Raw genomic sequence first — 12,285 nt, 5'->3', positions numbered from 1 at the left:
GAATAAATTCGAGCCTACTACGTTTCAAAGGTGACCAATGTTCCATATCTACGATTGGTGTATTTAAGTGCAAATGTTTACCACTTGGAGTACATTTACCAAATAAAAAAAAAAACATATGCTTGAACCCAGGATCGAACTCTCGACCTCCAGCATGCTAAGCCAAAACTCTCTCCACTGCACAACATAATGAATATGTGCTGTAGAGATAGTTACCACACAAGCTGTTACAGTGTTGTCAGATTACCAGTCTTTAACGTCCTTTTCCTGCTGGATGTACTCGATGGACAAAATTTTGTGACAGATTTTTTTTTATCACCGGCATGCGAGGACTCGCGCTGTGAAGCCCGAGTGGGCGAATTGCGCTTCGCCCTGTATATTCTGTTTCAGCTGCCCTCACCATCGTCGTTTTATACAACCCGCATTGCCGGCGTTCGTAAGCCACACGCCAGAGTTTCGTGTCCTCTCACTCGCTACATGCTGACTGTTAGTCTTTCAGTAAAAATTAACAGGACATTTTTGTAGGAACTTTTGTACTGGGATTCGTTCTCGCTAGGCGCCGTAATTTTGGAGCCATTCAAGAAAAACATACAACAATGACCTTAAAATGCAGTCCTACTTCCACACTCAGCCCCGTCCGTCAGGTTTTCTGCCATGGTGTTGATCGTCATACCACTGTCGACCTTTTTTTTTTCTCTCCATTCAGTCGTCTTATTGCGCCAGAGGCTTAGTCGAGCTCTTACAAATTGGGAAACTGATGTTTACGTAACAATTTTCTGAATTTTAACGGCAAACAATTACATCGCTGTGTTCGTCAGGCCTTCTGACCACGAAACTACTGTGCTTGTAAGGGTTAAGTCTGGATCGATTTGCCAACGTAATCAGTTTTAGAATAACGTTTACAAAAGCCATTTTTCTTCCATTACTCTCAGGGACACGTTTAAATGAATAATGTTAACGAAATAGCCGACTACGGTGGTAGACCAACAACCTGATCAATGGAGACCAAAAACCGCCGTGTAGTGTGAATTTTTTGTGCACCGGCAGGGACTGCCATGAAAAACAACATATTACAAATCCCGACTGGCGAGGAACGAGCGTGGGAGTGGAGATGCGTTTGAAGGTCACTTTCATAAGTGTTTCCTTCAATAACTGAAAATCTGTGGCCTCATACGAAAACGAATGTATGTTTAGAATTTAACTACGGAAAGGTTCTGTTCATTATTTGTGTAGGATTAATAGTTTGCGCGTAGCGAGCGAGAGAATCTAAACATTCGCGCGTGGTTTATGGATGTGAACATTGCGGGTTGCATAAAACGAAAGCGGTAGGGGCAGCTGGATCAGCCTGTGTGTGTTTTTCCTTATAATATGTCTTCCGCCCCTGGAAGTGTGCGGTACCCACCGTAGAGCCAGCCGACGTACTCCCCGGTGCGCTGGTTCTCCTGGGCGAGCCAGTCCTCGAGCGGCCGGAAGTAGTCCCTGACGGCCGAGCCGTCCAGCTGCGACTCGTTGGTGGCCAGCCGCAGCGCCTCCTGCCACGGCGCCGACGAGCCCGGACGCATCAGCCGCCTGCAGCACACACAAAATGGTTCAAATGGCTCTGAGGACTTAACATCTGACGTCATAAGTCCCCCTACAACTTACAACTAACCTAACCTAAGGACATCACACACATCCGTGCCCGAGGCAGGATTCGAACCTGCGACCGTAGCGGTCGCGCGGTTCCGGACTGTAGCGCCTAGAACCGCTCGGCCAAGCAAACAGCAGCACTGACAAGGGGAGGCCGTGACGTTTGGAACGCGGATTTACTGCAAACTTCGTACACTCGTAGTACTCCAAGAGGACAACAAAATGTGTAAGCAGTAGCGCGTACTTCTCAAGCGTTACCGAGAAAATCGCAAGATAATTTCGGTCGTCAAATATATACCTGCGCGTGGCCATTTTTACCATGAAGCGGCGGCAGCCGACTGGTTAGCGTTCAAGCCCCGTAATCACTGGATCGAGTCCCGTTCGTCAGTTTTTTCTTTTATTTTCAACACAGTCGTTTTCTTTACTATTTATATTACAATTGATATAATGGGGAAAATACGTGCAATCGGATGAACTTTTATTAAATTTACAATGTTATTTGGCAGTCTACTAATTTTGATTATCACAAATAATGTAATATTCATAAGTATCGACTAGTAAACGACCAAACGCATAAAGTGATACTGAAAATGTATGCTTGCTCGTGATTTGAGAAATCCCTTATACCTGGAAGGAGCCCGCAACGACTTGTTACCTCCAAGTTTTGACCGGCACAGACGGCTTTCGAAAGATGTACAATTGATCGTCGCTTTCGACATTCCGAGTACAAGTTGCAGGATACTGTATTTCGTAAAAATATGGGAAACGTAAAGTTAAACGACACCAGTTGCATTTAATAAATGCTGTGTTTCCGCATACGCAAGGTCTTTTCACGTTTTCCGTGGAAAAGCAAACCTCGTTAACATTTTCAAAAATGTCTCTTTCAGACGATAATTTGTAAGCAAACCATGCATACCGCACTATTTCCTTAAAAATCGGCGCTGATAATTGGTTATGCAGTATCGAGTGTATTTTAATAGCGTCTTCCGAGAAGCAATTTCTCGTTCTCTTTCGATTAAATACGAACAGTTTTGAAGACACGGACAAGCATACATTATCAATATGACTTTATGCGTTTGGCCGTTTACTAGTCGATAGTTATGAATATTGTATTATTTGTTAATGAAAATTACTAGACTGCCAAATAACATTGTAAATTTAACAAAAGTTCATCCGATTACACGTATTTTTCGCATTATATCAATTGTAATATAAATAGTAAAGAAAATGACTGTGTTGAAAATAAAAAAACTGACGAACAGAGCTAGATCCAGCGTCTTGAACGCCAACCACTTTTTTAAAAAAATCATTTAGTTCTATAATGTTCGTTGAATTTGTTCAGGGCGGACGTCCGATGACACCCGTTCAGTTCGTTCGTTCATCCGTTCTCTCAGTTTTTTTTCTTTTTTTTATTAGGAAGGGCAGCTAACGCTCTGACCGAACACGCTGAGCATCAATTGAATGCAACCCGCTTCATGGTAAAAATGGCCACGCATATATATATATATATATATATATATATATATATATATATATATATATATATATATATATATATATATATATATGACGACGGAAATTATCTTGCGATTTTCTCAGTAACGCCTGAGAAGTACGCGCTACTGCTTACACGTGTTGTTGTCCTCGTGGAGTACTACGAGTGTACGAAGTTTGTAGTAAATCCGCGTTCCAAACGTCACGGCCTCCGCTTGTGAGTGCGCCGAACAACTTGCTCTCCTCCTGGCGGCAGCGCGCCGTACCGTACAGTCATTTGCGTTATTACAATACCACGAAAAAATGACATTCGCTACTCCACATTAAGGATGTCTTTACAACACAATTCGGAAATTTTTATGTGCCTAGAGATACAGGTGAAATGTGTGCGCAAGTATACACTGGAGTGCCAAATGCAGGCATGCGAAATCAAATACAGACATACGAAGACCGGCAGAATACAGCTTTGCCGTCGGCAACGCCTATATAAGACAAGTGTCTGCCGCAGTTGTTAAATCGGTTACTGCTGCTACAATGGCAGGTTATCAAGATTCAAGTGGAGTTTGGAAGTGGTGTTCTAGGCGGCGCACGAGCGATGGGACAGAGCATCTCAGAGGTAGCACATGAAGTGGAGATTTTTCCCGTAGGACCATTTGACGAGTGTACCGTGAATATCCGGAATCCGGTAAAACGTAAAATCTCCGACATCGATGCGGCCGGAAAAAAATGCTGCAAGAACGGGACCGACGACGACTGAAGAGAATCGTTCAACGTGACGGAAGTGCAACCCTTCCCCATATTGCTGCAGATTACAGTGGTGGGCCATCAACAAGTGTCAGCTTGTGAACCATTCAACGGAACATCATAGATACGGGCTTTTGGAGCCGAAGGCCCACTCGTGCACCGTCGATGACTGCGCAACACAAAGCTTTACGCCTCACCTGGGCCCATCGACACCGACATTGGACTGTTGATCCCTGGAAACGTATTGCCTCCTTGGACGAATCTCGTTTCAAATTGTATCGAGCGTGTATGGATATGGAGACAACCTCACGATTCCACGGACCCTGCATATCAGCAGGGAACGGTTCAAGCTGGTGGAGGCTCTCTAATGGTGTGGAGCGTGTGCAGCTGCAGTGATACATGTCTGATCACCTGCATCCGTTCTTGTCCATTCAGACGGATTACGGCAACTCCAGCAGGTCAATGCGACATCCCACACGTCCAGAACTGCTCCACAGTGGCTCCAGGAACATTCTTGTGAGTGTAATTCCGCTAGCCACGAGACTCCCCATCCATATCTGGGATGCTCCAGACAATAGTGGAGCACTTCTGCGTGTTCGCGGGGGCCCTATACGATACTAGGCAGGTGTACCACTTTCTTTGGCTCTTCTCTGTATGTGCCACGTGCATATGTGTGCAAAGCCGGGGCTGAACAACTCGTGAGCCCGTGGACAGATTTCGACCAAACTTGGTACACATAGTACTTACTGCACCTGGAAAGAAATACTGTAGGGGCCAGGGGTAAGAAACAGCAACCTCCTACTACTCGGGCGGGGTTGTAACGTGAAGAGAGGAAGACGAAGGGACAAATCTCATTAGAGTTTTCTTGATTCCTCCTTCAGCCGCCAAACTTTCGTTAAATCGATCTGCCAATTATTCAAACTTCCTCTGCCCACACTTGAACTGCCGACTGTCGGCAGTGAACTAAATTTACTCTAGTAAACAAATGTCAACCTTTTGAAATATTTCTATGACTTTTTCTGTTTTTTTTTTCTTTCGCTGCTCTGGAGTTTACGATGCGACATTTGTGTTGAAAAGCTGCCATGAGCCTTGTCCAGGCCACTGACAGACTGTCGTGAAATTGCAGGTTCCTTAGTTCCGATAACATACTCTGACGCTCTGTATCAGGGGCGGTGTCTCATAACCTCTCTCTGACCCTTCGGCACAGGGCTAAGTGACGTTCCGCCTAGTGTCGTACATCTGGCGGCGATACCATCTACCGGAAAGTGAAGGAGGAGGAAAACAGCAACGTTATCCGAAAAAACAAACTGTACAACCGCATGTACCTTTGCTTCATTTAGGTGAGACTATTTCAATATCAGATCACATATTGTCGTGAGAGTTGCCGCAACCGTATACTTTTTAAAATATTTATTGTAACAATCTCACTTATTGGCCATCTTCAGCAATGAAAAAGAAAACAAATACGTACTTATCAAAGTAGATGAGGCTGATTTAAAATGCTTAAAACTGTACCTGACTAATCACAAGTTATGAAAAGTCGTAATTTTTACCGCACGAACCCAAGTCAATAGTTGTAAAACACGAGGAATAACGCTGTAGCAGACTTGTAACAACATTGTGTGGTGTCTAGCGTCTCCCTCTGCGTCATATAGCTCCACGTGTGAAACATTTGGCGCAGGGAAGGAAATAAAGTAAATAGCCGTTCTCAAGCAAGTCACTGTAAATAATGGTGACGTTGCTGAAGTAGTCGATAACATGTTTACAGAAACTAAAGCACAGCACACGCAGAAAACTTACTGTTCCATTAAAAATGGACAACAAATGAAAAAAAGATAATTATATGGCTGTAAAATACAGAGGAAAAAAAACCACCTGTTAAAAATAAGCTTTCACACTAGCGAAATACGGTCCTTACAGAACGTTTTTGAACAGTGTTTAACTATTAAAGTGAATTTTAACAAAATGCCTCACGTGTGAATATTGCATTCATTTATGCAAGCTGCTTCTTCTTCAGTGTATCTGATGACAGGTTTCAACTTTGGGCTCTCCATCGTGTCCTGTTTCGTGCATCTTCTGTCATCTGGATGTTCGTACTCTTCTAATGTCGTCCTTCCTTCCACTTTTGCCTATATCATTCTTCGTTGCAGACAATTCCTTCGCTGTATATTTCGCAGTCAATATTTTTTTCTCGTTCTAATTACATTACTTCCAATAATCCTCGTTCGTAAGTCTGTCGTTCCGCTTCACCTTAAGCACGCTTTTCCCATAGCAACATTTCAAAACTTTGCAAGTATCTCTCTGATTTCTATTGAACTGTCCATGATTCACTACTGTATAACACTACACCCCCAGACGTAACATTTAGCAAATCTTTTACTCACCTCTATTCGAATTCTTCTAGGTGTTAGTAACTGCTTCTTCACCTTTTCAAATGTTCTCTTTCCGATAGATATCCTCTCATTTCTTCTGTGCGGCTTCTGAGCCATATCGATAAACTTGCCAACTAAGGAAAAGATTTTAACTGCTCTATCTTTCTTCTGTCTCAGAATGTGTTAAATGGAACTTCGTTCTTGCTTATTCTCAGCTCATCAGTTTGCGGTGGCGCGGTTCTTTCCGTCCCTTTACGACGGACCTGCACCTACCTGTGAACATTGTCTCAACAGATCATCAGTAGGGAAGCCGAGTGAAACCTACTGTACTTAGACGTGAACCAGGCTGCAATTAAAGTCACTAATCTACGTTTCGGGAGAAACACGAAATGAAAGGTTGGAAATTTTGTCCTCAATTAATTTATTCTGAAACTTAGGTGAACAAGTATCACTGCCAAGCCCGTGCTAGTCTTAACACAGTCACTCACGTTAGCAAGTTTATGGTGTTGCATTTCCCGAAAACGTAATAGCTACAAAAATACTGATTGTTTTTGATTGAGAGTGCTCGCCAAATATTAAGTCTGTCGGTACCTAATGCAGTCACAGTTTTTAGCCACCGACCTGCTCAATACGCCACGCGGAATATGTCTTTTCCCGTCATAAAATTCACTTAAAAATTCCGAAATTTCAACAAACCTACCGGAATAATTATGCCGTCACTTTACAACACTTTTGTTGTATGAAACACTGCTAGATCCGGCAACTTATCATTTCCATCGGAACTACTACTGCACACGTCCGATGTTTCATGGTTAGGCTTAGACTCTTTTATAGAATACTCCAAGTCTTCTTCACCAGCAGGGAAAGGCGCGCGAAGAATACTGCTTTACCATTGGTCAGTTTACTTAACAGCCAATAGCAAAACAACATTCTCCCGCGTCAGTCCGCGCTTTTCATCCAGAACCAATCGCAAAATAGTAAACCTCACGACTGCACTTTTTGCCGACATAATTATCTAATATGCTGAAGTTTTGCTTATGCATAAAGTTATTTACTATTGTTATTTATACCTGAATTAACTTTCCCTTTACCATAAAATTACTTTACAAATCTATTCTACAAAAATCCTGTTTTTCCACATCCATCCTTCTTCGAAATGTTGCCACACTAAATCCCTCGTTAAACAATTATCTTCATATTAACCATAAACCACACTCACGCATCATTCATACTGCTAAAACACATTTATAACATTTTACATACACAAAAATACATAACACTTTATGAAAATACCAGAGCAGTTTATGAAAAACATTCTATTACTTTAGTGCACTCTAGTGGGCACAATCTAAACTAAATCAGTCCCCTATCCAATACTGTCCTCTATCGGTCGATGCATAAACTACGTGCGCGTCCAGTCTCGCGTCACCATCTGGCACTATCCAGCTCTGAGACACATCTCCCACTTAACCGCCTCCAAGGCAGGATCGTTATACGGCGCTACGCCTCAAGTTTTAAATTATTGTTTAGAAATGCATTATACAATACACAGCTGTATCAGTATATTTTATTAGAGACGGTCGATTTTGGTCTCACCTACGCGTTTCCGTAACTGAAATAAGTTACCAGATGCACATTGTTCCGTCACTAATAGTAGTAACATTTAACTGTTATTCCAGTTGCACAAATGCATAGCTGTGACGGTTTTTGGAACTGACAATGGTCTGATCCTGGACCGAAATCGATCGTCTCTAACGAGATATACTGATACTGCTGTGGATTGCATAATAGAGTTGTGAACATTCATTACAGTTACACAATTCCACCTCCATAATATAGTTTTAAACTAATTTCAGTACATAATGTCTAGAATATCTTTGTTACATTTTAATGCCACACAATATTAGTTGCCTATCAATGACCGCACACGAAGTCTATATTGAGAGCGACTTCTCGATCAACTGACTGGTGGCGTCATCCATTTGCAGGCAACTTTTGGAGAAGTGTTCATTTTACTTTGAATGTAGTATTTTCAGTAATGGTTTCTTTATTACAGTGGTGAAATTGTGAACAGCGCTTGGTTGCATTGGCAGACATGTTAAAGCAAGGCCAGACAGTGCGTGCCCAACTTCACGTGTGGCCGGGTAGGGGTAGGGGGTAGGGGTAGGGGTAGGGGTAGGGGTAGGGGTAGGGGTAGGGGTAGGGGTAGGGGTAGGGGTAGGGGTAGGGGTAGGGGTAGGGGTAGGGGTAGGGGTAGGGGTAGGGGTAGGGGTAGGGGTAGGGGTAGGGGTAGGGGTAGGGGTAGGGGTAGGGGTAGGGGTAGGGGTAGGGGTAGGGGTAGGGGTAGGGGTAGGGGTAGGGGTAGGGGTAGGGGTAGGGGTAGGGGTAGGGGTAGGGGTAGGGGTAGGGGTAGGGGTAGGGGTAGGGGTAGGGGTAGGGGTAGGGGTAGGGGTAGGGGTAGGGGTAGGGGTAGGGGTAGGGGTAGGGGTAGGGGTAGGGGTAGGGGTAGGGGTAGGGGTAGGGGTAGGGGTAGGGGTAGGGGTAGGGGTAGGGGTAGGGGTAGGGGGTAGGGGTAGGGGGTAGGGGTAGGGGGTAGGGGTAGGGGTAGGGGTAGGGGTAGGGGTAGGGGTAGGGGGTAGGGGTAGGGGGTAGGGGTAGGGGGTAGGGGTAGGGGTAGGGGTAGGGGTAGGGGTAGGGGTAGGGGTAGGGGTAGGGGTAGGGGTAGGGGTAGGGGTAGGGGTAGGGGTAGGGGTAGGGGTAGGGGTAGGGGTAGGGGTAGGGGTAGGGGTAGGGGTAGGGGGTAGGGGTAGGGGTAGGGGTAGGGGTAGGGGTAGGGGTAGGGGTAGGGGTAGGGGTAGGGGTAGGGGGTAGGGGTAGGGGTAGGGGTAGGGGTAGGGGTAGGGGTAGGGGACGAAACGGGGCGCAAAACACCGTCGACGTACCGTGGATGGCAACCAGAGGGGGTCCTGCTGTCAAAACAAATGGCGCAGGCTGTAAGGCAGGGTCAGGCTGGTATCCCACCACTGTCTATCTTTGCCGGTCATCGGGGCTCAATTTGAAGCGAACAAGACAACTCTGCCCCAGTCAGTTTCCACTGCTTGTCTTTGCGCTTGCCAGACCGTACCTTCGCCGGATCTCTCCCCAATTGATAACGTTTGGAAAATTATTGGCAGGACCCCCCCAAAAAACCTGGGATTTTTTGAACGGTCTAGCGCGCCAGTTGCACAGAATTTGGCACGATATTCTGGAGAACATACAACAGTTCTGTCAATCAGTGCAAAGCCAACTAACTGCTCGCAGGAGGGCCAGAGGCTGGTCGACTCGTTATTGACTCGCTCAATTTGTGAAGCTGTATCTCTTGCTTAAATCACCCAATTCTAGTGATATCGTGCTTATTTGCTCGTCTGAACACGTACGTCGCATCTACCGATTTCCGTCCCAGTCGGATAATTCGTTCGTGTTGGAGGGTGGAGTACCCCCCGCCCCCACTACCCACCTGAGCACTTCCCCGGCCTCCGGGCTGCGGTAGACGTCGCACTTGTGCAGCGGCATCCTGGCCGGGTTGTCCGGGTCGAACTTGCCGGCCGCGCGGCACGCCGCCCTGTGCAGCTGGTACTGCAGCACCGTGCCCACGAAGAACCTGCAACAGGGGTCACGAAGCTGTTAGTAGGGTAGCAGCAGCATGGGTGGTGGATAGCCACAGTAGTCACCAAGCAGCCAACCACTACCTCACTCAACATCCCACAATCCCAAAGTCTATAGGCTAATATTTTGACACGCAATACAGTGATTCACAGTGGACAACGTTTTCGTTCGTATTTATCGTAAAATTTTAAAATGATACTAGAGTTTCAGTACATACAAATAAAAATATGAAAACACCACGTGATATGTGTGCTGGAACGCAAACGCAGATACTGTCGAGGATTATGTGACCAGTTGGGCCGATGGGGTCCATGTTAGTGTCCCAGTGGCGATGCAGTGTTCCCAGAGGACAGTCTCCTGTTCACACAGCTCGCCTTGTCCAGGATTGGTTTTGTGAGGGCCAACATGAGGTGTCCCATCTCACCTGGCCACACCACTGTCACCACAACTCAATATTGTTCACCCTTTGGAGTCTAATTTGGAGAGAATGGTGTATGATGGCTATCCACTTTCACTGCCGTTACCCGAACGCCTCACTATTTTGCTGGAAGAATGATTGGCGATGAGGTGTCAGGTCATGGGATACCTCTTTTTTCCCTGCGCAGCGCAGCAGCTCGAAGTGGCATCGACTCAAAAAGTCGTTGGAAGTCCCCTGCAAAAATACTGAGTCATGTCGCCTATACATCTGTCCCTAACTTCCTTCTCTAGATAGTCGCACAGATGACAAAATGGGAGATATCGAAATAGACGACAGAGGGATAGAGAAACAATTAAAACCGCTCAAAAGCGGAAAGGCTGATGGGATACCAGTTAGATTTTACACAGATTACGCGAAGGACTTGCCCCCCTTCTGGCAGCGGTGTACCTTAGGTCTCTAGAAGAGCGTAGCGTTCCAAAGGATTGCAAAAGGGCACAGGTCATCCCCGTTTTCAAGAAGGGACGTCGCACAGATGTGCAGCACTATAGATCTATATCTCTAACGTCGATAAGTTGTAGAATTTTGGAACATGTATTATGTTCGAGTAGCCGGCCGAAGTGGCCGTGCGGTTAAAGGCGCTGCAGTCTGGAACTGCAAGACCGCTACGGTCGCAGGTTCGAATCCTGCCTCGGGCATGGATGTTTGTGATGTCCTTAGGTTAGTTAGGTTTAACTAGTTCTAGGGGACTAATGACCTCAGCAGTTGAGTCCCATAGTGCTCAGAGCCATTTGAACCATTTTATGTTCGAGTATAATGACTTTTCTGGAGACTAGAAATCTACTCTGTAGGAATCAGCATGGGTCTCGAAAAAAGACGATCGTGTGAAACCCAGCTCGCCATATTCGTCCACGAGACTCAGAGGGCCATAGACACGGGTTCACAGGTAGATGCCGTGTTTCTTGACTTCCGCAAGGCGTTCGCTACAGTTCCCCACAGTCGTTTAATGAACAAAATAAGAGCATATGGACTATCAGACCAATTGTGTGATTGGATTGAAGAGTTCCTAGATAACAGAACGCAGCATGTCATTGTCAATGGAGAGAAGTCTTCCGAAGTAAGAGTGATTTCAGGTGTGCCACAGGGGAGTGTCGTAGGACCGTTGCTATTCACAATATACATAAATGACCTTGTGGATGACATCGGAAGTTCACTGAGGCTTTTTGCGGATGATGCTGTGCTATATCGAGAGGTTGTAACAATGGAAAATTGTACTGAAATGCAGGAGGATCTGCAGCGAATTGACGCATGGTGCAGGGAACGGCAATTGAATCTCAATGTAGACAAGAGTAATGTGCTGCGAATACATAAAAAGATAGATCCCTTATCACTTAGCTACAAAATAGCAGGTCAGCAACTGGAAGCAGTTAATTCCATAAGTTATCTGGGAGTAGGCATTAGGAGAGATTTAAAATGGAATGATCATATAAAGTTGATCGTGGGTAAAGCAGATGCCAGACTGAGATTCATTGGAAGAATCCTAAGGAAATGCAATCCGAAAACAAAGGAAGTAGGTTACAGTACGCTTGTTCGCCCACTGCTTGAATACTGCTCAGCGGTGTGGGATCCGTACCAAATACGGTTGATAGGAGAGAGAGAGAGAGAGAGAGAGAGAGAGAGAGAGAGAGAGAGAGAGAGAGAGAGAGAGAAGATCCAACGGAGAGCAGCGCGCTTCGTTACAGGATCATTTAGTAATCGCGAAAGCGTTACGGAGATGATAGATAAACTCCACTGGGAGACTCTGCAAGAGAGACGGTCAGTACCTCGGTGCTGGCTATTGTTAAAGTTTCGAGAACATACCTCCTCCTCCCTCCTACGTATATCTCGCGAAGAGACCGTGAGGATAAAATCAGAGAGCTTAGGGCCCACACAGAGGCATACCGACAATCCTTCTTTCCACTAACAATACAAAACTGGAATAGAAGG

At 45.5% G+C, this 12,285-nt stretch overlaps 1 protein-coding gene across 1 annotated transcript in view; it reads right to left on the bottom strand.

Moving 5' to 3' along the window:
- The window catches only part of LOC126215309 (angiotensin-converting enzyme-like), a 47,027-nt gene that overhangs the window by 21,995 nt on the left and 12,747 nt on the right, over positions 1 to 12,285 (bottom strand). The window contains exons 2-3 of the mRNA XM_049941990.1: positions 9,736 to 9,879; positions 1,403 to 1,569 (exon numbers count right to left, since the gene is read on the bottom strand). Coding sequence (XP_049797947.1) covers positions 1,403 to 1,569; positions 9,736 to 9,879 — 311 coding nt within the window. The remainder of the gene's footprint in view (positions 1 to 1,402; positions 1,570 to 9,735; positions 9,880 to 12,285) is intronic.

Source organism: Schistocerca nitens, chromosome 12 (assembly GCF_023898315.1).
Source record: "Schistocerca nitens isolate TAMUIC-IGC-003100 chromosome 12, iqSchNite1.1, whole genome shotgun sequence".
Taxonomy (NCBI): Eukaryota; Metazoa; Arthropoda; class Insecta; order Orthoptera; family Acrididae; genus Schistocerca; species Schistocerca nitens.
The sequence above is the reverse complement of the archived record's forward strand: the minus strand, read 5'-3'. Positions and strand labels throughout refer to the sequence as shown.